The 23,421-nt window shown below is 65.4% G+C and overlaps 2 protein-coding genes across 6 annotated transcripts in view; both read left to right on the top strand.

The window, feature by feature from the left end:
• The first annotated feature begins 2,453 nt into the window (after positions 1 to 2,453).
• Positions 2,454 to 18,071, top strand: MAP7D1 (MAP7 domain containing 1). Of its 3 annotated transcripts, none has more exons than XM_064398602.1 (18): positions 2,454 to 2,609; positions 8,910 to 9,710; positions 9,810 to 9,878; positions 10,760 to 10,923; positions 11,244 to 11,358; positions 13,269 to 13,379; positions 14,797 to 14,919; positions 15,047 to 15,189; positions 15,310 to 15,443; positions 15,535 to 15,884; positions 15,961 to 16,135; positions 16,201 to 16,360; positions 16,600 to 16,704; positions 16,827 to 16,880; positions 16,982 to 17,039; positions 17,121 to 17,238; positions 17,312 to 17,502; positions 17,575 to 18,071. In XM_064398602.1, the coding sequence occupies exons 2-18, from the start codon at positions 8,927 to 8,929 to the stop codon at positions 17,583 to 17,585; spliced, it is 2,865 nt and encodes a 954-aa protein (XP_064254672.1). In that variant the 5' UTR covers positions 2,454 to 2,609; positions 8,910 to 8,926; the 3' UTR covers positions 17,586 to 18,071. The 3 variants fall into 3 exon arrangements, with proteins under 3 accessions (XP_064254672.1, XP_064254673.1, XP_064254671.1); XM_064398601.1 differs by lacking the exon at positions 2,454 to 2,609 and adding an exon at positions 2,646 to 3,124; XM_064398603.1 differs by lacking the exons at positions 2,454 to 2,609; positions 13,269 to 13,379 and adding an exon at positions 2,645 to 3,124.
• Positions 18,072 to 18,598: 527 nt separating this feature from the next.
• Positions 18,599 to 23,421, top strand: part of THRAP3 (thyroid hormone receptor associated protein 3) — a 25,930-nt gene continuing 21,107 nt past the window's right edge. For 2 of the 3 annotated variants that reach the window (XM_064398606.1, XM_064398604.1), the window contains exon 1: positions 18,599 to 18,694. The gene's annotated coding sequence lies outside the window, so the exon portion shown is untranslated. The remainder of the gene's footprint in view (positions 18,695 to 23,421) is intronic. The other variant, XM_064398605.1, reaches the window with a different exon arrangement.

The raw sequence follows: 23,421 nt of genomic DNA, 5'->3' as shown, positions 1-23,421 counted from the left end.
CTCCCTGGCGGTCCCACCCCGAGGCGCTGCTGCAGCCGCACACCCTGCCCGTGCCCCACGCCGGACCCGCGTGTGCTGCGGCCACACGTGCCTGCTCTATTTATAGCCGCAGGGCTGCTCCAGCGCATTCCCCGTGCCGAGGGAGCGGTGCCCGGCAGCCCTGGGAGGCTCTGGAGGCCAGGGGCCGGCCCTTCTTCCCAGGCAGGATCCAGGGAGCCGGCAGGATGCTGCAGGGAAAGGGGGCAACGGTTGGAGTTCCCAAGCCCTGCGCTGGTCCGAGGGACAGATCCAGCCCTGCAGCAGCTCGGGGGCTGTGGAGCAGCGCTGGGATGTGATTCCGGCAGCAGTGCTGGCGGGGAGCCGGAGCTGGGCAGGAACTCCTCCGGATGGTGGTGGAAGACTGTGATCTCCTCCAGCCCCGAGGCCGGAGGCCAAGGTGGGGGTGGCGGGGAGCGCGTGGGGCTGCCCAGGCCTGACCCCATGACATCAGGACACTAATTACAGATGCGGCTTGGGATAATTACAGAGCAGGCGGAGCTGTGGCAGGGCAGGGCGCAGCCCGCTGTGGCTCAGCCCATTGCTGGCCCATTTGTCACTGGCACCCACAGGGGATTGTCCTGCAGCAGCCGGGATTTGCCATGGGCTGTGGCGTAGCCCCACGGCAGCATGCTGGGGTCTGGTTGTTGCCCTGACATGCTGCTGGTGATGGGTTCCTATTGCATCCATCCACCCCAGGACAGGACACAGGGACAGACACTCATCCCCAGGGTCCTGTTGGGTCACTGCCCCATGGGAAGAGGGAATCAGCTGGAGTGCTTTGGGGACAGGATTTCAGATCAGCCCTTGTGTCACAGCAGCAGGGTGGGAGCAGCCTGGGGCCAGGGCAAAGTCCGGGGGCTGAGGGGAGAGGTGGGAACAGAGGGATAGGGAGCAGGTAGAAATGGGTGGGATGGGGTGTCCCACACAGTACTTTGCTCAGAGGTGCTGGCAGGGTTTGTTTGTCATCCTTATCCCTGTTTGCTCCCAGCCTCGCACAGCGTCAGCTCCTGCTGGTGGGGCTGAGCTGTGGCTGTAGTTATCCTTTGGCTTTGGGGTGCTGATCCCTCTGGGTCCCTACAATCGGTGTCAGGCCTGAGGGTGCAGCCCCCTGCCCAGACTGGCCTGACGGAGCCATGGCAGTGTTGCACCCCATGCTGCAGGGCTGAGGAGCACAGGGAGTGCCGGGGCATGCAGCAGCCAGGGCTGGGTGCCGTGCTCATCATGAGCTCATCGGATTTTCCATCAGCTCGGGGGGGGGCAGCTGTTCCCAGCACCACGGGAATGGTGGGGCTGGACCCAGGAACCCCAACACAGCAGGGCTCTGCCTTGCAGCAGAGTGATTGATCAATCCCTGCTTGTATAAGCCCATCGACTTGGGCTGGCGTGGTGTTCATGAGCCCTCTGATTGCACTGTTGGAGCACGGCCACAGGCTCTGTACACCCACGGTTGCCCCTTCCTCACCTCAGTCAGCTCCAGACTGACCCCACTGTGGGGAGAAGGAGCATGGACGTGCCTGGATCCAGTGCCAGGCTGTCCCGGAGCCCTGAGATGCTCCAGGTGATGCTGTGGGACCCACAGGCAATGAAGCTCTGGAAGTCACCCTTGGAGCATGTCATGGAGTGGCTCCAGTCCCACTCTGCCAGATCTCTCGTGTGCCATGGAAATACAGAGCTGTGGGGCTGCTGCAGCCCCTTGGAGGCTCAGCCATGCAACAATGTGAGGGGGGCTGTTCCCCTTTCCTGTGCCAGAGGTTAGCCTGGCTTTGTGAGTTCGTTGGGACATTGCTCTCCCTGCCCTCCTCCTGGGGTGCCCAGCTCCCAGAGCTGAGCTTGGCCGTGCAGCATTCCCTGGTGAGGAGTCAGCTGGCAGGTGAGGCTCTGGGAGTTTCAGGAAGCCTCTGCTCTGTCTGAGCCAGGTGAGAGGGTGCAGGGCTAGAGGCTGTAGGAGGGTGATGACTTTAGGGTGATTTGGGGTGTAGGGCTACCCCTGCAGCATCACAGAACGGGGCCGCCCCGTCTGCTGAGGAGCTCCTCATCCCTGACTCAGGGGAATGCACTTCCAAGGGAAAGGGCTGGGATTTCGGTAAACCTGTTTGCCTGGTAGGTGAGGGAGAATGAGTGGCAAGGGATCTCCTGGCCTGCGGTGACATCATCCCCAAAACAGGCATCTCTGATGGGTGCTGCCCGCAGAAAACCAACTTTGTTCATCCACACACCCAGAGCCGGGCACTCTGCGGGATGCCTGGAGCAGGCTGGCCACGTGGTGGACAAGGACACGTCCCTGCCCCCCGGTGCCCCTGCAGAGCCTGGAGCCGTGTTCCTTCCACTGCTGGTGCTGCCCACTCGTCCCCTCCCCTGGCCGTGCCGCTGCATTCCCGTCCAAGCAGGGCGCAGAGGGGGCCGCTGCTCCTGCCCGGGGAGCGGCCCCTGTTGTCTGCCGGTTACCGGGGCACGGTGGGATGCGGGCGGGGGGAAGCCCCGCCAGCGGAGGCGGCTGCTGGCGGTGACTAAGGCTCACGTGTGACGGGCAGCGGGGGAGCAGCAGCTCCAAGGCCTCTCGAGCAGCTGAGGTGGGGCTGGAAACGGGAAATCGGTGTCTTTTCGGGGTGCCCGAGGCTGGGGCAGCCGCTGCGGGTGGTGCTGGCTGTGCATCGCGGTGCTGCTCGGGGCGGGGCGTGTTTGCTGCGGGGCCAGCGCTTCGCGCGTGACCGGAGCATCGTAAAACGCGTGTGCGAGCCCCAAAATCTGGGAGAGCAGGGGCTGCAGGCGGGCGAGTGGCCGAGCAAAGCCGCGGGATGCTGAGCACAAGCCCGAGGCGCGGGTGACGGGCGCGGGGTCCCAGCCGCGGCTGCGGGAGGAGCGGCGCCGGCTCGGGGCTGCGGGGCCGCGTCTGGAGCCGGGGCGAGGCGGAGCATCCCCCGGCCGCTCCCCCCGGCCGGGCCGCGGGGCCGGGGCGGGGAGCGCTGAGCGTCCTCCCCCGCGGGCCGGGGGGAGCGGGGCTGGGCCAGCCCCTGCGCCTGCCGCGCCATGGAGCGGAGCTGCGCCGGGCGGGAGCCGCAGCCCCGGCCCCAGCCCCAGCCCCTCGGTAAGGATCCGCGGCGGCGGCGGCGCCGGTACCGGCTCCGGGGGGTGCCCGCGTCCCCTCCCGCGCCGCGGGGCCGCAGGGAGTCGGGCTGCGGGATGCGGCTGCGGGATGCGGCCCGGGGGTGCGGGGTCTGCCGGGGGGTGCGGGATGCGGCCCGCCGTGCCGGCGGAGATGCGGCGGGCGGCTCCGCGGAATGCGGCGGAGCGGAGCGGGGCGGCGGCCCGAGGAGGCGGTGGAGGGGCCGGGGGGGGGCGGCGAGGGGGGGGAACGCACTGCCGGGGCCGGGGCGGCTTCCCGGGAGGGACAAAGCCCGGGCACGGCCCTTCCATCTTGGGGAGGGCCGAGCGGCCCCGGCCCCGCCGCCGTGCGGGGGTGCAGGGGTCTGCCCTTGGGAAGCCCCGGGGGTGGCGGCGCCGGTGCCGCCCCGGCTCTTCCTCGCCGGCCGGGGGGCGATGCCCCCTGTGGGAGGCACCCCCCGCCCGCCCGGGGCCGCCCCCTCCCCGCCGCTGGTCCCGGCAGGGCCGGTCCCGCTGCCCCGGGATGAACCGGGCAGGGCGGCGGCGGGGCCGCGCTCGGGGCCAGGGCTGGCGCTGCCTCTCGGGGCTCCAGCGCAGCGCTCGCTGTGACTAAGCAGAGCTCCGCGGAGCCGCTTCCCACCGCGGGAGGAAGAGGAGAGGCGGCTCCCCTCCCCCTCGGCCCCAGTGCTCCATCGCCCGGGCCCGCGGAGAGGGAGGGATGGCTGCGGCCCCGGCGATGCTGAAAACCGGCGGCTCCCGCACCAACCGGCCGCGGGTCCTGGCAGCGCTGCCCGAAGGACGCGTCCTGCGCCAGACATGTTGTCTGAGTCCCGCTGTCTGCCTCCGCCGCTTCCCGCCCGCCCTGGCCTGCCCGCTCGATGCTGTCGCGGCCCGGGGACAGGGCTGGCTGCTCCCGGCCACCCTGCGGTCATCGGCTGCTCTCCCGTGAGCACAGAATGGTGCTGAAGGAGCACGGGTGGTTTTGCACCATGTCCTCCTTCAGGGACCATCCCAGACCTGTCCGGTGTGGGTGACCTGCAGTGCTGGGCAGCCCGGGCTGCTTCCTGTCTTGCTGCCTAGAGCGGGTCAGAGCCACCAGCAGGGACAGGATTTCACTCAAGGGGCCAGGACCCACCATGTGTGGGGCGGCCAGGACCACTGGAGGCCAGAAACTCCTGAAAGGCAGCCAGGGCAGGGTGGGACCTGCGGAGCTGCCCAGGTGGGCACAGAGATGCAGTGTACAGAGGGACAAGGACCAAGGCAGGGAGCAGGCAGAGGTTTGTCCTTATCCATGTTTTCCCCAGCTTCTCCAGCCCTTCTCCCTTGGCACGGAGGAGAGGAGGGCGAGCTGGTTGCCCGCCAGTGCCTGTGTTTGGGAGCAGCAGCTCGGGAGTTCTCCCAGCGCAGGAGCCGCTGCTGAGAAACCGTCAGAGCAACGTGATGCGACGTGCAGAGTGGTGATGTGACAGTCCCGTGGTGCCATGTCCAAAATAGTTAGCACAGCTCTCGCTCCTTGGAGGGCTCTGAGCAGGGTCGGGCAGCCCCACAGGCAGCCTGCTGGGAACAGAGCTGGATCCTGCACAGCCCCAGCCCCAGTAGGTGCCACATCCCTGTTGTGAGGCGCAGGACCTGGTTTTTGGGGGTACTGACCTGCTCCCCAAGGGGCTGGATGCTGGCAGGCGCAGAGCCCCATGCCCTGCCTTCCAGCCAGGTTTCTGTTTCCCAGCATGATGCTAGCAGACAGGTTTTTGGGAGTGCCTGGGCTGGCTGCCCTGGGCACTGGTGGCGCCGCATGGGTCGCCCCAAGGACGAGGGCACCTCCTGTCGCCACTGCCAGCGTGCCAGATGGATGGTGGGCAGGTGTTCCTGCCCCTGCCCTCGGGCTGTTTGGGGTTGCACTGTGACCACAGCCACGGCTTGCTGCGGGGGTGTTGGGGCAGCAGCAGCTCCAGCTCTTTCCTTCGTGTGTGTTTTAAACCCTGGAAACCCCCTGGCTCTGGCCTTGCTCTCGCCACAAGATCCCAAGTTCCCCTTGCTGCTCTCCAGCTCAGCTCGCCACTGCAGGCTCGGCAGTGCCAGGGGAGCTCAATGACCTCTGCCCTGGGCTGGTGCAGTTCCCCCATGGCTGCCCCCCATACCCTTATCCTGGAGCCTTGGCAGGACACGAGCCCTGGGAAGGGAGGCTGTATGTGCCTCTTTCTCCTGCCTGGCACCTGGCTGTGCCCTGGCAGGGGCCCTGCTGCCTGTCCCCTCCTGCCCTGCTCCAGCCTGTCCCTGGAGGCCTGTCCCCTGGAGCAGGGCTCTGGGCAGTGGTGGGACACCGTGGCTGAAGCCCAGCCAGCTGCCAGCTGTGTTTCACTGGCTCCAAGGTGGCGGGGAGAGGAGCCAGCCATGGGTGACAGTGCCCGTGTGCCTGGGGACATGCTGCAGGTGGCTGTCCCCGTTGAGGACAGGGTGTCATTGCTGATGGCGGCTGCCAGGGTGGCATTGGCCACCCCTATGGGGCTGCTGGCATTGCCCATATCTCCCTGCCCAGGCATGTGAGCCAGCACTGAGGGCGCGTGTCAGTGCTGTGCCTGCAGGCAGGACGTAGTGGGGACGTGTTGGGAGTGTGCTGTGGACGTTCCAGGGATGTGTCAGGAGCACTTGCTCACTGTCCCTGTCATCCAGGTGTGAGGGTTGCTGCAGCACATGGGAATCCCAGGAGCTGGGTGGGACAGGGCAGGGCACAGCCCCAGGGCACGTCTGAGTGTTGAGCTGGGGGTGGGATCAGGGGCAGCACTGGGGCTTGGAGCACCCCCAGGGCTTGGAGCATCCCGGTGCATGCCACAGTGCTCTGGTGGCCTCAGGCAGAGTGGACACCAGCACCCACAGAGCCATCCCTGCTCTGTGGCCAGAGCTGCCTTCCTGCTCTGCACCAGGACTGCTGGCAAGGAGCGACCCAGGAACCCATCCCCGTGGGGCTGCTGTCAGTGCAGGGGAGGCAGCTGGGAACAGCTGCACCCTCAGGGGGGCCTGAGGGTGCATTGCACACATGGATGTCCCACGGGCTGTGGGGAGCAGCCCTGCAGGGCCAGCAGTGGCTCTTTGGGCTGGCCTCAGGGTCTCGTCCTTAGCATTGCTGCAATGGCCAGGGTGGCTGGGCACTGTGACACCTTTGGGTGTCTTTCCACCGCTCAGCAGTGACCTCCAGTGCACCATCAGCCCTGCTGATGCCCCCTGCCCCGCTGGGCGCTGCACATGGAGCAGCCTGTGGCTGCTCTGGCTGTGCTGCGGAGCGGGAGCACAAGGATACGGAGCTGAGGGGAGCTGAGGTGACACCGGGCGGGTGCCCCCCCGTTCTGTTGGGCAGTGCCCTGCAGGGACAGTTAACGAGGGCCGCTGGTCCGAGCGGTGCCCGCGGGCCCCGATGTGCTCTCGCTTCATGGCACCGGGGATCTGCCTGCGCCTGGCTGAGCATCCCTGGCCATGTGCTGGCCAAGGAGCCGCGCTGCGCCGGGCCCTGCCGGGCTGGGGGTGCCGCTGGTGCTCGGTGGCACAGGCACCAGTGCCAAAGGGACCCATGCGAGGAGCAGGACACGGCGTCGAGGGCAGCGCCTCGCCCCGCGCTGGGCACGGTGGCAGCAGCGGGGCCGGTGCCATGCGGGCTCGCCCGGGCTGGCTGCTGCAGGGCAGCCGTGCCTGCGTGTCTGGGGGGACGGGAGCTAATCCGTGTGGAATGCCCCGGCCGGGGGAGAGGGGACGCCCGCGCCGCCTGGGCGCAGGCAGCGTTGGGTTTCAGGGCAGCTGCCGTGCTGGAGCAGCGACAGGGACAGATGGCGGCAGGGCTGGCCCTGCCCCACCTTGGGGGTCTTGGCTGGGCCCAGAGCTCTTGGCCGTGCCCACAGCCCTGCCCTGGCCACAGGTGCTGTTGTCTCTCTGGCCAGTGGGGCAGGGCAGATCCTGCCCAGGGCTCTGTGCCGGGCTCTGTGGGGTGGCAGGAGGCACCCACTGTCCCCTGCCAGTGCTCCCCACACGTCCAGGGCTCTCTGAGCTATTTCCATCTGCTCAGGGGATCAGCCTGGCCTTGATGCTTTCACACCCTGTGGGCTGCACTTGGCTGTGCCACCACAGTGGTGCCAGGGTCACCCCTCCCAGCTGGTACACACGTAGTGACACTGCAGGTGGCATCCCAGGATCTGGCACCTGGGGGCTGCCCAGCCCTGCTGCCTGTGGTTGCCCATCTGAGGCAGTCCTGAGGGGCAGAGCAGGGGACCCCCAGTCCCAGCCCCTCATCAGACCGGTGGCTGCCTCGCAGGGAGCAGCTCTGGGGACATGGGATGTGCAGGATCGGGGCCAGGGGATGGGCTGGCTTCCTGCAGCAGAAAATACCCGGAAAGTCTGCGGGGGGGGCGGGCTGCCTGTGTCCCACGGAGTCCAGGGTGGGGGAACCCTGCTGGCACAGCCCTGGCCTGGGGGGCTGCAGCAGCACCCCCGGCCCCTCTCTGGGAACCAGGGGACCTGAGGTGTGCCCGTGCTGTGCAGGGGGCTGGCAGTGCCTGTTTGGGTAGCCTGGGCTGACCCTGGCTTGGAGCACTCCAGCATGGGGTGGGTGAGAAGCTGTCGGGTGGGTGAGGAGCTGTGGTGAGGAGCCGTGGGGCGGGTGAGGAGCCGTGGGATGGGTGAGGAGCTGTGGTGAGGAGCTGTGGGGCGGGTGAGGAGCCGTGGTGAGGAGCTGTAGGGTGGGTGAGGAGCGGCGCCAGCTGTGTTTGCAGAGCCCACACTTTGCCCCTCGCTGAGGGTTGTGGAGAGCTCTGCAAACACGTCTGAGCTGCCGTGTGACATCAGCTGGTGGTGGCTGCTGCTCACTGGGGTTCTGCCATCCCCCCTGGAGCCAGGGGCTCACTCTGCAGTCCATAGGGCTCGAGCTGTGTGTCCTGGGGTGGGTCTGGCATCATTCTGGCCAGGAGTGACAGTGCTGCTGCTGCTGCATGGGGTTGGAGTTGGGATCCTGGCAAGTACTGAAGGGTTTGTTTGCAGAGGGCTGATAATGGGGGCCGGGGGAGTCACCACCACTGCTGTCACTGTGGACACTTCCGACACCACTTCTACAGAGGGCACGTGCCATGGCATTGCCAGGCGCTGGCACCGTCTCAGGCTGTGCTCAGCCTCCCTCGGGGTGCCCAGGGGTCATCCAGAACGGGGGACACCCCCCCGGGCTGCCCCCGGGCCGGCCCCACGCGGGGAGGGGGCTCTGTCTGGCAGCCTGGTGTGCATTCCTGGGCCATGAGTTCACGGCTGCGGGTCCGTGGCGCGATGGGGGCCACGGGCTGTCACGGTGACGTCAGGCCACGGCCCGCGCCCATCCTGCTCCGCTGCGCCGCGGAAACGCTCCACGTCCTCGTCCCCTCGGGGAGAGTGGCAGGGGAGTGTGTGGGTCCCTGTGCCCCTGGGGGGTGTCTGGCCCCGTGTCCCCCCAGGGCAGGGCCGGGCGGCAGCTGCCAGGGGATGAAGGGCAGCTTTGTGGTGGCAGTGCCTGGTGGAGCCCGGCTGTCCCTCTGTGCATTGTGCGCCCAGCGCCTGGCACCCGCTGCGGGTGCCCCCCAGGATTGGGGCAGCAGCAGCAGCAGGGCTGAGGTGGGGTCCCACTGCCCTCCCCGGCCTTGCTCCTGAGGGCTGTGTTTGGGGGGACAGGGCTGTGTCCCCTGAGGGCTGTGTCTGGGGAGGATGGGCCTTCCACAGGCTTCCCCAAGTGAGTGACCTTGTGTTCTGCTCTGCTCCTCTTGCAGGGAAGCCACCATCCCCGATGGGAGACAGCATCCCCCCGCCCTCTGTGCCACCCCCTGTGCCTGGGGGTGCCCTGCAGGGAGAGCGCAGCTTCCCCCAGCATGAGCGACCCGGCCCTCCAGATGTCATCCCCTCGGAAAAGACCATCCCACCCGTCCCTGCAGCCATCACTCCCTCTGAGAAGACCATCCCACCCATCCCTGCAGCCGTCACTCCCTCTGAGAAGACCATCCCACCCATCCCTGCTGCCATCTCCCCCTCTGAGAAGACCATCCCACCCGTCCCTGCAGCCATCTCCCCCTCTGAGAAGACCGTCTTGCCCATCCCTGCAGCCGTGCCCCCCTCCCAGCAGCCCGTCTGCCCCCCGGCTGTGATGTCCCCCTCTGAGAGCAGCCCCCCGCAGCGTGCCCGACCCAGCCCTCCAGCCACTGCCCAGCCCTCCGTGCCACTGCCAGGACAGCCCGTGTCCCCCAGCCCTGCGACTGTGGTCCCCTCAGCACAGAGTGTTCCCCCCCGGGGTGACCATTCCCCCCCCGGACCCCCCAAGCCGCCTGGGATGGAGCACCCCAAAGAAGAGGCATTGTCCCAGCCCACTGGCCAGCCTGGCCCCGTCCACGCTGCTGCTCCCAGCTCTGTGGAAACGCTGCCCCACGGCAGCCAGCCCCCAGCCCCAGCTGCCACCCAAGGGCCCCCTCCTGATGCCAAGAGCTCCCTGGGTGCCACAGCCGGGCCCTCAAAGGACGTGAGCCCCCGGAGCAGCCGCCCCTCAGCGTCTCCTGCCGCCAGCCCCCGGCCCAAGCAAGGTGGGTGCCAGGAGGTGCTCCAGTGATGCTGCACCCTGAGGGCACCAATGGGTGCCTGGTGGGGCTGGGCACTACCCTGACGGTGTTTCCCCTCTGCAGATGCCCAGAAAGCCCAGGCAAGGCACAAGCAGGCGAAGGAGCGGCGCGAGGAGCGGGCCAAGTACCTGGGTATGGGCTGGGAGGGAAAGTGGATGGGGGGGAGGCAGGGGCTAAGGAGCTTTGCTGGGTCATGGGCAATCCCATTAACTGGTGAGCTGAGCCTGGGTGCGAACTGCAGTGCTGGCAGCTCTGCCCACCAGGCACAGCACTGATTCCCTGGCACACTGCTGACCCCCGGGCACATTGCTGACCCTCCAGCACATCACTGATCCCCAGGCACATTTCTGACCCCCAGGCACACCACTGATCCCCAGACGCTCTGCTGACCCCCGGGCACATTGCTGACCCCCGGGCACACTGCTGACCCCCGGGCACATTGCTGACCCCCAGGCACTGCTGACCCCCCAGCACATCACTGACCCCCAGGCACATTTCTGACCCCCAGGCACACCGCTGATCCCCAGACACTCTGCTGACCCCCAGGCACACTGCTGATCCCCAGGCACACTGCTGACCCCCGGGCACATTGCTGACCCCCAAGCACACTGCTGACCCCCCAGCACACACTGTTGCTCCCTGCTTTGGATGCTCCCTGGGTCTGTGCAGGTGCCACCAGCCCTGGTACCAGCTCTGCCGTGTGCAGGCAGCCCCAGAGTGGCTCGGGGCAGCGGGCGAGCAGGGCCCCTGCGCCGAGCATGGGGCCTCCTTGTCCCCGCGCTCTTTCCACCCTCATTCCCCCATTGTTCACCGCGCGGCTCGGCGGGCTCCCGGCGGGCTCCCGGCCTTCCTTTTGTCCTGGCCCAAACCCCTCCCTCGCTGGCCGGCCGTGATGCTGCCTGCCCCGCGAGCCCGGCCGCGTGCCCCGGCCGCAGCCACCGGCATGGGCACGCGGTGCCACCACGGGGCTGCCCCGGGCCGTGCCTCCGGTGCGACCCCGCTGCCCCCCGCAGCTGCCAAGCGGGTGCTGTGGCTGGAGAAGGAGGAGAAGGCCCGGCTGCTGCGGGAGAAGCAGCTGGAGGAGCGGCGCAAGCGGCTGGAGGAGCAGCGGCTGCGGGCGGAGAAGCGCCGGGCGGTGCTGGAGGAGCGGCAGAGGCAGAAGCTGGAGAAGAATAAGGTGGGGATGGGGATCACGGGTGCTGTAGGCAGGGGGCTGGGGTGGCACGTGGGATACAATCCCTGAGGAGTTCTCGTGGCTCCAGCAGCCCTTCAGGAGATGCTTCATGAACTCTTTGGGAGTACCCATCCTCTGCTGCCCCTCCTTCCTGGGGCAGAGCCTGCGCTGTGCCCAGCTTCTCGGCACGTGTGCCTGGCCAGGGCAGGCATCACTGTCCTGTCTCCCTGCAAGCACCCCTATCGCTGTCATGGCCTCATGCTGGCAGGCTCAGCCCGGCTCCCTCGGCCTCTGGGCTCAGGCTGTCCCTCTCCCTCGGGCAGGAGCGCTATGAGGCAGCAATCCAGCGGTCGGTCAAGAAGACGTGGGCAGAGATCCGGCAGCAGCGGTGGTCCTGGGCTGGGGCCCTGCACCACGGCTCCCCCGCACACAAGGATGGTGAGTGCTGGCACCTGGGGACCCTGTGGCTCTGACAGCGGTGGGGGCAGCTGGGCATCTCTGCCAGCCCTCCAACCCAGCTCAGCCCCCCTTGGTGGGGCATGCTGCCATCTCTCTGGGCTGTGCAGGGGACTGATGGGGTCCCGTGGCTGTTCCCTGCTCCTGTGGGGCTGGTGTAAGGTGGAGGCTGTGTGTCACAGTCCCTGTTCCACTCAGAGACCTGCCTGGGGGCAGCCCTGGCTGCCTCAGCATGCCATGGCCACACTGCCAGGTCTCCAGCAGCTGTGAAGAGCCCCTGGCCCCAGGGGCTGTGGGGCTGTACGAGGCCTCTGCAGGCTCTGGTTGGGGTCTGTGCTGCGGCGTGTCCCCTTGTTCCCCAGCTGGGTGGGGGCAGTGCTCAGCCCCTCCAGGTCCAGTATGGAGGTGACCGTGGCTGTATGTGTGGCTGCAGAAGCTGGTCCTGCTCCATGGGGGCTTCCTGGGGACACTCTGCATGATTCAGCCGCCCTTGGACATGTGGAGGTCTCCACTGTCCCCTGACTGCTGTGCTGTGCTGGCAGGTGCCAGCACTGGCATGGATGGTGCATAGAGGAGAGCGCTGTGTCCATAGGAACTGTCTGGCCTTCATCTGCCATGGGGCAGCTGTGGTGGCCCTGGCTGTACCTGGCCAGGCTGTGTACAGGTTTGTGGCTGTACCTGCCTGGGCTGTGTACAGGTGTTGTGTTCTTGGCTGTACCTGGCCAGGCTGTGTACAGGTTTGTGGCTGTACCTGGCCAGGCTGTTCACAGGTTTGTGGCTGTACCTGCCAGGCTGTGTACAGGTTTGTGGCTGTACCTGCCAGGCTGTGTACAGGTGTTATGTTCCTGGCTGTACCTGCCAGGCTGTGTACAGGTGTTGTGCTCCTGGCTGTACCTGCCAGGCTGTGTACAGGTGTTGTGTGCCAGGTTGTGTGCACTGGCACCGTGTGCCCAGTGCCGTGTGTGCTCAGGTGTTGCGTGCCTGGCTGTACCTGGCTGGGCTGGGCTGTGTGTGCAGCCTCCACGTTCTGGGTACGCCTGTCTCGGTGCTGTGTGTGCCACTGTGGCTCGTGGCACACTCGGGGTGTCTCTGGTGCAGGGTCTGGCAAGGGGACACCTTCCCCTGCCATTCCCACGGGGATGTGCTGCTGGAGCTGCTGCCAGCTGTCTCTCTCCAATCTCCCGCCTCCACCAGCCCTGAGCTTCCCTGGCTGTTTGTCCAGAGGGGCCAGGCATGGTGGGGAGATCCCAGCTACCTGTGGAGGTGCTGCCAGCCACCAGCACTGTCCTGGCAGTGCCACAGTGACCCAGCACCGGTGTGGTGTTGTCTCATGTCTGTCTGGACCTGCTGCCCTCGCCCTGCTCCCCCAGGGTGGATGCTCTCCCGGTGCTGCCGAGGTCCCCGGCCACCTGCTCCTGATTCCCAGGACTGTGTTTGGGAAAATTGTTGTAGTGGGGCCTGGGAGCTGCCCTGGCTCTCTGAGGATGAAATTCCTGCATGACCCCAGCATGACCCTGCAGGGTTCAGACACTGCCATACTGAATGCCAGTGCTGTGTGTCGTGTCCCCAGACACCAGTATCTCCTCTGGCCCCGCTCTGTGCCGTGTCACTGGATTCCAGCATCTCCTGCCCCACTCTGTGCCGTGTCCCCAGACTCCAGCATCTCCTGTCACAGTCTGTGTTGTGTCCGTGGATTCCAGCATCTCCTGCCCCACTCTGTACCGTGCCCCTGGATTCCAGCATCTACCCCATTCTGTGTCCCCCGACTCCAGCATCTCCCCTGGTCGTTCCACTTCTGCCCCAGTGCCCTGGCACAGCCGTGCATGCTGCATGTGGGGGGCCCGGCCCCGGCCCCGGGACCTTAATGCCCTTGTGTCTTTTCCCTCCTCCAGGTGCGAGCCGGTGCTCGGTGTCCGCTGTAAACCTCCCCAAACACGTCGACTCTATAATCAACAAGCGGCTCTCCAAATCCTCCGCCACCCTCTGGAACTCTCCCAGTAGAAGTAAGAGCCCTTTGCGTTTGCCCCAGCGCAGGGGGCACAGCCAGGCCCCCGCCCAGTGCTGGGGACCCCCGATGCCAGGGTGCCCCATCCCCAGGTGCCCGCGGAGAGAGGAGAAGCCGTTTGCTGTTTGGGGGAGGAGGCTGGAACCGGCCGGTGGCTCCTTGAGGCTCTGTGGGCTGGGAGGAGAAGGAAGAGGAGGACGAGGAGGAATGGCTGCATGGTGGCAGCCCCATGGGGCGCCAGCACAGGCATGGGAGCTTGGCTCCCTGCCCCAGGGCAGCTCTGGTGGGTGCTGGTGCAGCCACAGAGGGGCTGCCTGTCACCTGCCCTCCTGGGGCTGGGCACGGTGCCAGAGCCCCCACAGGCTGCTGGAGCTGGGTGCCACAGAGCTCTGTGGCCGTGGTGCTGCAAGGTCATCCTGGCCCTGGGAGCGCTGCCCAGGGCTGCAGCCATGCCAGAGGGATGTGTCCAACAGAGGGATGTGTCCAGTGCCGGGGCTGCTGTTGTGTTTCGGGGTTGCCTGGCGATGGGCGCCTTCCCGGACGGGTATAAATAGCCAGAGCAGCTGACGCCGTGGCTGTGGTGACGCAGGCAGCTCCCACCGCCCTGTGCTGGGGCTCAGCCCAGGGACAGGCACCTGGGGGCTGTCAGCACTGCCCGGGAGGGAGCAGCGTCTCCCTGGGCCCGTGCCAGACCTGCCACCCTGTCCCCCTGCAGCGTCCATGGCTCTGTGCTCTCCCCTCCCAGCAGCCGGTGCTGCCCCAGGCCAGATGCCCAGTGGAGAGGGGCAGAGGGGCCCTGTCTCCCTGGGTGGTTCCCATGCGCCGCAGGGTGTTTGGTGACGTGCTGCAGGGCACCCAGTGGCAGCTTGGTGCCCAGCTGAGCCAGCTGTGTGGCCAGGCATCGCTATTCCATGGGTGCTGTAATCCTGGCCTGGCTCCTGGGGCACACTTGGTGATAGAGCACAGCTCCTGTGGGATGAGGGCACACTGTGGTGTCCCCTGGGCAGCTGGCATGTGCCAGGGCCTTGCTCACAGGACAGGGGCACAGAAGGGTGCCACTGCTGGGCACAAGGAGAGGGCAGAGTGGGGAGCTGCTGTCACCAGGGTGGCACCTGGCACCACTGGTACACGGTGACTGCGGTGTCCACAGGACACAAGGGCACCGTTGTCGTCACACCACAGCGCCGTCCACAGGCACCCAGCCGCCCACCCATGGCATGGCCCCTCATCCTGCTCAGCTGTGTGGGGCCGTGGGGACCCCTCCCCAGCACGGCCAGGCTCTGGGCACTCCTGGAACTGTGCATGCGCCGTGCTATTGCTGCAGACATATGGCTGCTCCCTCCCGGCGGCGGCTGTGAGGGCAGGACTGGAGTCTGGAGCTTTGTGGCACACTAATGGCCCCTCTCCCTCCCCAGACCGGAGCTTGCAGCTGAGCCCATGGGAGAGCAGCATCGTGGACCGGCTGATGACGCCCACCCTGTCCTTCCTGGCGCGCAGCCGGAGCGCCGTGACGCTGGCTGGGAACGGCAAGGAGCAGGGTGAGCCCTTGGGTCAGGGACATGCGGGTCCTGGCACAGGCAGGGAACCAGGATGAGGGAGCCTGGAGGCAGTGGGCAGCTGGCGTTGGTGCCAGCTCCATCCTGACCCTGGTCACTCCTCCCCCAGTGCCCGTGTGCCCCCGCTCAGCCTCCGCCAGCCCCCTCAGCCCCTGCCACAACCACCGCCTGCCGCACCGCTGCTGGGAGCGCCGGAAGGCGGCTGCTGCCAGCCCTGATGTGACGCCGCGCCGCAGGACCGAGCCCTCGCCCGTGAGTGCCGCCTCCCACGGGGACCCTGGGTGCCAGGGCAGCTGTGGGGCACGGCGTGGCTTCCAGCCAAGCCCAGCACCCAGCGCTGACGCCATCTGTGTCTGTCCTTGGCCGGAGCAGAAGAAGAAGGAGAAGAAGGAGAAGGATCGGGAGAACGCCAAGGAGCGCAGCGCCCTGTCCCGTGAGCGCAGCCTCAGGAAGCGGCAGTCACTGCCGGCGGCACAGCCCCGGCTCCTGCCCGCGGCTGACAGCAGGTCAGGACCCCCACCCCGAGGCTTCCCAGCCCCTGACCCCACCCGCGGGCTGCCCCAGCCCCACTAACACTGTCTCTTGCTCTGTTTGCAGCCCCGGCCCCAAGAACCGTCCCTCATCCCCTGCTGCCCCCAAGAACCGTCCTTCATCCCCTGCCACCCCCAAGAATCGTCCCTCATCCCCTGCCACCCCTAAGAACCGTCCCTCGTCCCCTGCCACCCCCAAGGCCCGCCCGGCGTCCCCCAGCCTGGCCCTCAGCTCTCCCCACAAGCCGCCCCTGCCTCGAAGCACCCATTCCTCCCCCAAGGTGCGGGCCAGGGCTCGGCAGGAGCGGGGGGAGGAGGAGGGCCAGGCAAAGGCACGGGAGAGGAAGGAGGAGGAGCGGGGTCTGGCACCCCCAGCCCTTCCCGAGCCCCCCAAGGTGCCCGCAGAGCCGACAGCAGGTGGGTACAGTGTCACTGTGAAAGCCGCAGGGCTGGGAGAAGCCAGAGCAGCCCTGACGCTGCCTGCCTCCCCCAGGCCCCCCAGTCCCTGCAGCCCCCGGCCCTGTGCCGGCCAGCCCCCCAGCCAGACCCCCCGCCGGCACCACGGACCGGGAGGAGGCTGCCCGGCTGTTGGCGGAGAAGCGACGCCAGGCCCGGGAGCAGCGGGAGCGCGAGGAGCGGGAGCGCCGGGAGCAGGAGGAACAGGAGAGGTGGGTGTTGACCCCCTGGCCCCCAGCCCCGGCCCCCTGCCGTGCTAAGGGCCCCCTCCCCGCAGGCGGGTGCAGGAGGAGCGGGCGCAGCGGGCGGCCGAGGAGCAGAGCCGCAGGGAGGCCCTGGCACGGCAGCGGGAGGAGGAGCGGCGGCTGCAGGAGGAACGAGAGGCCCAGGAGAGAGCCCGGGCTGAGCGAGAGGAGGTGGAGCGGCTGCAGAGACAGGTTGGGGTGACAGAGTGTGGGGGAAAGGGGCTGCGGGAGGTGGGGGACAAGGGCAGGGATGGAGGAGCAAGGCAGGGATGATCTGTGATTCACTCTCCATGGGGTGAGAACCAGCCCAGCCCCTCAAGGCCCACAGTGGCAAGAGGGAACATGGGGCAGGGCTGTGCTGAGCACATCCCCACAGCCCTGCCCTTTCCCCCCTGCCCCATCTCATCCCTTCCTGGCCTGCTGTGGCACAGAAGGAAGAGGCTGAGGCCAGGGCGCGCGAGGAGGCTGAGCGGCAGCGCCTGGAGCGGGAGAAGCACTTCCAGCGTGAGGAGCAAGAGCGGCTGGAGAGGAAGAAGGTGAGGGTGGGGGGCATCTCCAGGCAGGGAGCACGGCAGGTTTTTCCCTGGAAGGGATCCTGCCTGGCACCAGGGCGGGTCTGGGTGGTCAGGGCCGTGTGTGAGTCCCTGTGTGACTGCAGCGCCTGGAGGAGATCATGAAGAGGACGCGCAAGTCGGACGCAGCAGACACCAAGGTGGGAGCCTGTCCTCTGTCCTGGGGCACTGGGGGCTTGGGCACTGGACAGAGCCCTCCTGCCCCCGCCCGCAGACCCTCACAGCTCTCCTGTCCCTGCAGAAGAAGGACGACAAGAAGGTGGTGAACGGGAAAGCAGCCGAGCAGGAGGATGTGCCAGGTGTGTGGGCACCCTGGGGTGTTTCCCCCAGCCACGCTCTGGCCCGGGCCGTGGCTGAGCCAGGTTCTGCCGTGTCCTCAGGCCGCGAGAAGCACCTGGGGCCAATCCCCAAGGCAGAGGAGCTCCCGGAGACGGAGACCCCAAGCGCAGGGACGCCGGGGGGAACGAAGGGCTTGGTGGGCGAGGGGCTGCAGCCGAGGTGAGCGCGGGGACAGTGGGGGGAGCCGGGGGGTGGCAGGGCCGGGGCTGAGCCCAGCCCTCCCCTCCCGCAGCGCCAAGGAGGCGGCAGCCCTGGTGAACGGCGTGCAGCCCGGCAAGCACGAGAACGGCTTCTCGGGCACCGAGGGCTCCAAGGAGCTGCGGGACCTGTCGCACCACGGCGGCAGCCCCGGCAGCATCATCCCCTTCGGCGACAAGGAGCCCTTCCTCAAGCAGGCCGTGGTGAAGCCGCCGCAGGTGACAGGTGAGCGGGGCAGGGCTGTGGGGGCACGGCGCTGTGTGCACCCCGGGCTCACACCGTTCTCTCCACCCGCAGAGGTGCTCTGAGGGCTTGGCTGACGTTCCCAGGGGCCGCTGCCCTCGCAGACCTGTAGCTGTCGTCAGAACACGACCCTCGCTGCTCCTCCCGGGCGCCCGGGGGCTGCAGGGCCCCGGGGAGGACGCCTGGCTCCTCTCTCTGTTCTCGTTTTTATTTCGTTTTGTTGTTTTTTTTTTTTTTTAATTTTAAATATGCACCTTATCAGACTGACAGCCCACCCTCGCAGCCCGCCGGAGCCGCCCCAGACGTGTGGTGTAACGATGTAGTTATTTAACTCGCTGGGTACAACGTCTGTGAATACTGTAAATAGAGCCGGCCGGGCGTGGGGACGCTCTTGGGGGGCTCGGGGGGGGCCGGGTCACAGCTCCCGCTCCCCCCGTTCCCCCGCATGTCCGTGTGTCCCCGGGCCCGGCCGGCACCACGCTGCTCTGTGCCCTTGTGACAGTGTTATGCATCCAGACAACCTTTGACAACAATTAAAAGTGGACAATGCCCTCGGCGTGCCTCTCTGTGTCCGGGGAGGGGACTGGACGGGTCCGGGTCCGGGTCCGTGCCTTGGTGCTGGGCTGGGCACGGCAGGGCAGGGCACTCTCTGGGTCTACGGAGGTTCGCCCCCGTGCCCGCTCCATCAGCTCCGTCCCGGCCATGTGGGGAAATTCATCCCGGCGGCCCCACCGCCAGCAGGGCCCTGTCCCAGCGCTGCCCCTTCCCTGGCGGGCCCTCAGGAGTGGGACACAGCGGGAGGGTTACTACAGGCCTGGGCGGGAGAGGGCCCGGCAGGCGCCCTGGGCGAGGGCCGCGCCCCGGCGGCGCGCACGGCGAGCAGGCCGCGCCCCGCCCCCGCCGCCATTTCCCGCCCGCGGGCCCGCTCCCCGCCGGAAAGGGCTGCGCGCCCTGCCGCGCCACGGGCGGAGGAGGAAGTGACGGCATGGCGCGCGCGGCGCCCGCCGGGAGCTGTAGTGCCGGGGAGCGGCCGGGTTGGGGGCGCGCTGCGCCGGCCGGACTACAGCTCCCGGCGGCCCCCGCGGGCGGGCAGAGCGCGCGCGCGGGGCGGAAGTGCGTGAGGCGGCGGCGGAGGGGGCGCCTGGTGCGGAGGGGCCGCGGCGGAGCGGCGCCGGTGAGTGCGGGGGCACCGGGGGGGCCGCGGGGTCCCCGCTCCGCCCCGCCGGCAGCTCCCCTTACCCCTCCCTCCTCCCCGCGGGCCCTCCGCAGCCGCCTCGCCCCGGCTCTGCCCGCTCCCCGCTCCCGCCGCTCCTGGGCCTCACCGCGGCGCTGCTCCCCGCCGGTCCCGGCGCGCTGGCCCCGCGTGTCCCCGGGCGAGGCTGGTTCGCGGCGCTCGGGAGCGCTCCGGCCCGGCCCCGGCGGCGCCGCGTGGTAGGCCCGGGCCGGCCTTGGCTCCTCCTCGCGGCCCCGGGGCCGGTTGGGCCCGCCCGGCCTTTCCCGGGGCCGCTCGCGGTGCGGGGTGCTTCACGCAGCCCGTTCCGCTGTCCCGCTCCCGGAGACCCCTGCCCTCCGCCCGCGCCCCTTGGGTTCCGCGCTCCCTCGGTCTGCCCCGGAGGGCCCGTCCCGGTGTCCGGGGCTCCGCGTGCTGCCGGGGAGGCGGGCGGGGCCCGGCGCCTCGAGGGAGCCGCGGCCATCACCCCGCCGTGTGCGGCTCCCGCCGCGGCGGGAGGAGCGGGGCTCTCGCCGCCCGCTTTGCCCGTGAAGTTGGGCTGAACTTGAGGCGGTGTGGCAGAAGAGGCGTTTTAGGGGCTCAGGCACGCGTGTGAAGCCTGGGTGTTCGTTTTCCGTGTACTCGTAAAGGGTTTTTCTGCTAGTTGGCGTTGTTCTGGGGAAATGAACGTGTTTGGGGTTTCTAAAAACGCGTTTCAAAGCCTGCCCAAGGTGGTTGTCGCTGTGTTTCCCCCTGGATGGGGTTCTGGGTGTCTGTGTGGAAAGTGACGTGGTAAGTCTGGAGTGAGCAGTGCTCCTTAGAATCACCAAATCGTGGAATGGTTTGGGTTGGAATGGACCATAAAGCTCATCCCACTCCTGCTGTGTGCAGGGACACCCTCCACTATCCCGGCTTGGACACCTCCAGGGCTCCTGGGTGACCTGTGCCAAGGCCTTACAGTGCTCACAGGGAGGAATTTCTCCCTAACCTTCAATCCAAACCCACTTTCAGTGTGAAGCCATTCCCCGTGCCCTGCCTTGGGAGGAGCAGGTGAACTCGTGTGTGTGTGGTGTGTGCAACACCACCCTCTCAGGACCTGTCAGAGGTGGGGGACTCCTTGGTTTTTATGTGCACAGCGATGTGCCAGGTGCTGTGGCACAAAAACAGATTTGTTGCTTGAAATGAACAATTCCAAACCATTTGGAAGATGGTCTGGGTTGTCTTGTAGCTGGTGCCTTTATTGCTGCAGCAGCAGGGTCACATCAGCAAATGGACTGCTTTTCCTGAGAGCACAATTAAATCATCCAGTTCCTCTCTGGAAGGAGTCCTGAGAATTCCCTCTCGTGGGGAGCAGGGGCGGGTGCTGTGTCAGTGCTGCTGGTGTGTGACATTTCGGGGGGGCTTTACTGTGCCCTTGGTGGGTGCTGGGCTGGGAGAGCTCGCAGGGATTGGGTGTCACAGCCTTGGCTCCACTCACCCAAAAGGTGTTTCAGAGCTTTGCCTCCCAGGTTCCCAAAAGAGAGAGCACAGGAAAGCAAGTTCTAGGATACAGCAGTGGCTTCCGTGGTTGCTCTGTGTCCTGCTCTGGAATTTCACAGGTGCCCAGCATGCAGTGAGGAGGAAATGGCTGGCTTTGTGACCTTATGGGTTGCACAATCTCACAGCAGATGAAAGGACAAAACAAGACAGTTACTGTAGAGAGCTTTTGCAAATGGACGTTTTTGTGTCATAGGATCCTCTGGAGGGTCTTGGGCCTTGTGATTTTTGCCTAACATTTCTTTGGGTGCTGCTACATATTTTTTAATTGCATCCTTCCTTCTAGGAATTATTGTCCCTACTTCAGCAGGAATAGGGAAGGCAAGTAAGAACTTTATTGGAACAGTTTCCTCCAATGTCCTTGGGCAGCTGAATGTTGGGAATGCAGCTCCTGAGGCAGTGCTCTGGTGGGTGGGCCCTGGGTGTGTGTTCCACATGAGTGTGATTTGGAAATGCTGCAGTCTGCTCACAGGGGCATGCAGAGTTCTGGGGTCTGAGCCCTTCCCCTCCAGCTGGGGGTGCTGCCTGTGGGATGAGGGAGGTGCAGGGCTGCCTCTTACCTCATTTTCACATCCTTTTTGTCCAGAGATCCAAAGAGGAAACCTTTTACCTGTCAGGTTATTGTAAAGGGAGATCAGGCGTTGGAAGGGAGGGGCTGCCTAGGGAGATTGGGAGTCCCCATCCCTGGAAGTGTCCAAGGAGCACCTGGATGTGGCACTCAGTGCTCTGGGCTGGGTGACAAGGTGGGATCAGTCACAGGCTGGACATGATGATCTTGGAGCTCTTTTCCAACCCAAATGAATCTGTGAAGAGGTGGCCTGGCCCTGGGGAGGAGGTGCTGTGATGAGCCGTGGTGCTCTGGCTGCAGCCACAAGTTCACCCAGGCTGTGTTGGCAGCAGCAGGTGGAGCAGCCCCAGATCCCTGCCCTGTTCTTTGTCTGCAGCGTCCTGCCCGTGTCTCTGCTGAGTTATACCCTGCTGACCTCCTGCTGTTTCCCAGCCTTCCTAATTCCCTGCCTCTCTGTGAGTTGTGTGTCTCTGGAAGACAGTTCTGCTCTCAGTGCTTCAGCAAGTGCTGTCTGGGAAAAGGCTTCCCTGGGCACTGGGGTTTGGACCAGCCGTGTGCCCTGACCTTCACTGCCAGTTCTTTTTCATGGAAGTAAGGCTTTGTCATGTGCATTGTTAAAAAAAAAGGATATTCTGCTGATGGGGTTATGATAATATCATTTAGCTTGTCTGCTGCTTTCTCCAGATGATTTGAGTCAGGAAATGTGTAAATTATTAAAGAAAATGGTCATTTGGATCAGGCCAGGCATGTGGGCTCGCAGCGAGGTGCATTTGGTGTCAGTGTTGCTATTAGAAAACAAAAATGTTATGGTTATAAAACAAAGTGACAATCCATGCACATCAGCAGATCTAAATTTAGTTTACCTGTTCCCACTTTCTCTGCTGTCAGAGAAATGTTGCTTTGGGAGGCCTAGGGAGTGCTGAGCTGGACTGGATAAGGCTGAGGATGCTTTTCATTGTAAGGCCATGATGTTCCCAAGTTGTATCCCTGAAGGAATAGAGTGGTTTTGCCAGAAGTTTAAGTATTTTTCAACTCACTTGGCTTTGTCTTTGTGAAAGGACAGTTTGTCATGTTGGAACTCGTTAATTGTTTGAGCAGCCATGAAGCCCTTGATCTTTTTCTCCATTTCTGGAAAAGTTTACAGTATCCTGAGCTGTGTTTAATGGCTGCACGTGCCAGGGATGTGGGGTTTGGGTCGTGTGGTTGCCTCAGAATTACGGCGGTACAGGGAGTTCTTTGGTGAGGCAGGAATTTCGGGATATTTAGCCACATAGTTCAGGCCATGGACGTTGGAATAAAGAGGAGTGGTGGTGGCAATTACAGGAGCTGTTCTGGCTCCCTGGGGAGCTTGTGCCAGGTGATAGTGCCAGGCTGTGTGACAGCTGCTGGTGGCAGGGGGGCTGTGCCAGTGCCCCTTGAGCTGCCCATGGTGTTGCCCTTGCTGGACAGGCCTGGGAACAAGGCTTAAACTGCTCTGTAGGATTCTGTAGTGAGTCCCAAGATGAGGAAGTTCAGTTTGGCCCCAGCAGCTCCTCAGGTCTTTGTTCCTGCTGGTGCCAGGACAGATCTGTGCCTGGGAAGGAGCCGGTGCCATTTTGTTTCCGGATGTCAGGCTGGGTGTGTGGGTCTGGAGTCTCCTACCCTAAAGGAAACATCCTTCTCCTCCTCACAGAGAAACTGTGTTAGGAGAGCCTGAGCATTGAGGGAGTCACTGCTGGGAGCTCGGAGAAGTGAAGAGTTCCTGCTTAATTTAGCTTTATCATGTCAGAGCTATGAATAGTGAAATCACGGGATCACATTTCATGCCAGCTGGGAATGGTGTTTGCGCTGCCTCACTCCATGGTAACCGGAAGCTGCCGGGCCTTAAAAAAAAAAGTGAAGCTAGTGGCACAAAGAGATGGCAGCCGGCTGCTCTGGGGGTTGTTTCCCACCCAAGGAGGGGTTTTCTGTCCCTGTCCTTGCTCCTGTCACACCTGAACACAGCTTGTGCCTCGCTGGTGTGCGAGCGTGAGGCCTGAGCACAGCCCTGCCCACGGCTGCAGTGATCCAGAGCAAGTGCCCTGCTCACCATTTCACCTCCACAGTCGTCACCCGGCCATTTTTAGCCTGCCATGATTTACAGGGTGAGGTGGGTGTGCAAACCCCAAGGAGCCCCTGCTGGGACCGCCGGGAGCGGGGCTGGCTCGGCCGGGCGCTGCTCCTGCTGCTGCCTGGGGCTGGGTGAGAGCAGCAGAGGAGAGCGGGGCAAGGAGCCCCCTGGGAGCACCAAAGGTGATGGGGCTGTGGGGTGCCGGGCTGGAATTCACTCCTCCAGGGACTGGGGCTCAGCATTAATGATGTTAACTAGCCTGTGCCTTAACACGGGGCTGGACATGTGATACCAGGTGGCGTGGGAACATCGTAATTTACACCTGAAATAATTACAGGAATTGTTCCTGTGGGGCTCTGGGTGAGGTTGGTTTCCTGAGTTAAGACCTGTATATGCACTGTCTGATTAGATGAGGTGGTTCTGGCTGCCTTTTTTTACTGAGAAACTGAGATGAATGGCTGAAATCAGAATCCTTTCCTGTGCTGCTAAAATGAAAGG

The sequence above is a fragment of the Passer domesticus genome, chromosome 24 (assembly GCF_036417665.1).
Source record: "Passer domesticus isolate bPasDom1 chromosome 24, bPasDom1.hap1, whole genome shotgun sequence".
NCBI classification, from domain to species: Eukaryota; Metazoa; Chordata; class Aves; order Passeriformes; family Passeridae; genus Passer; species Passer domesticus.
The sequence above is the reverse complement of the archived record's forward strand: the minus strand, read 5'-3'. Positions and strand labels throughout refer to the sequence as shown.

Bases quoted from the DNA above. Each gene is read 5' to 3' on its own strand.
- MAP7D1 (XM_064398601.1), top strand. From the start codon at position 3,067: ATGGAGCGGAGCTGCGCCGGGCGGGAGCCGCAGCCCCGGCCCCAGCCC. The intron at 15,444-15,534 runs GTCAGGACCCCC...CTCTGTTTGCAG, and splicing joins CTGCCCGCGGCTGACAGCAG to CCCCGGCCCCAAGAACCGTC. The intron at 16,136-16,200 runs GTGGGTGTTGAC...CCCTCCCCGCAG, and splicing joins GAGCAGGAGGAACAGGAGAG to GCGGGTGCAGGAGGAGCGGG.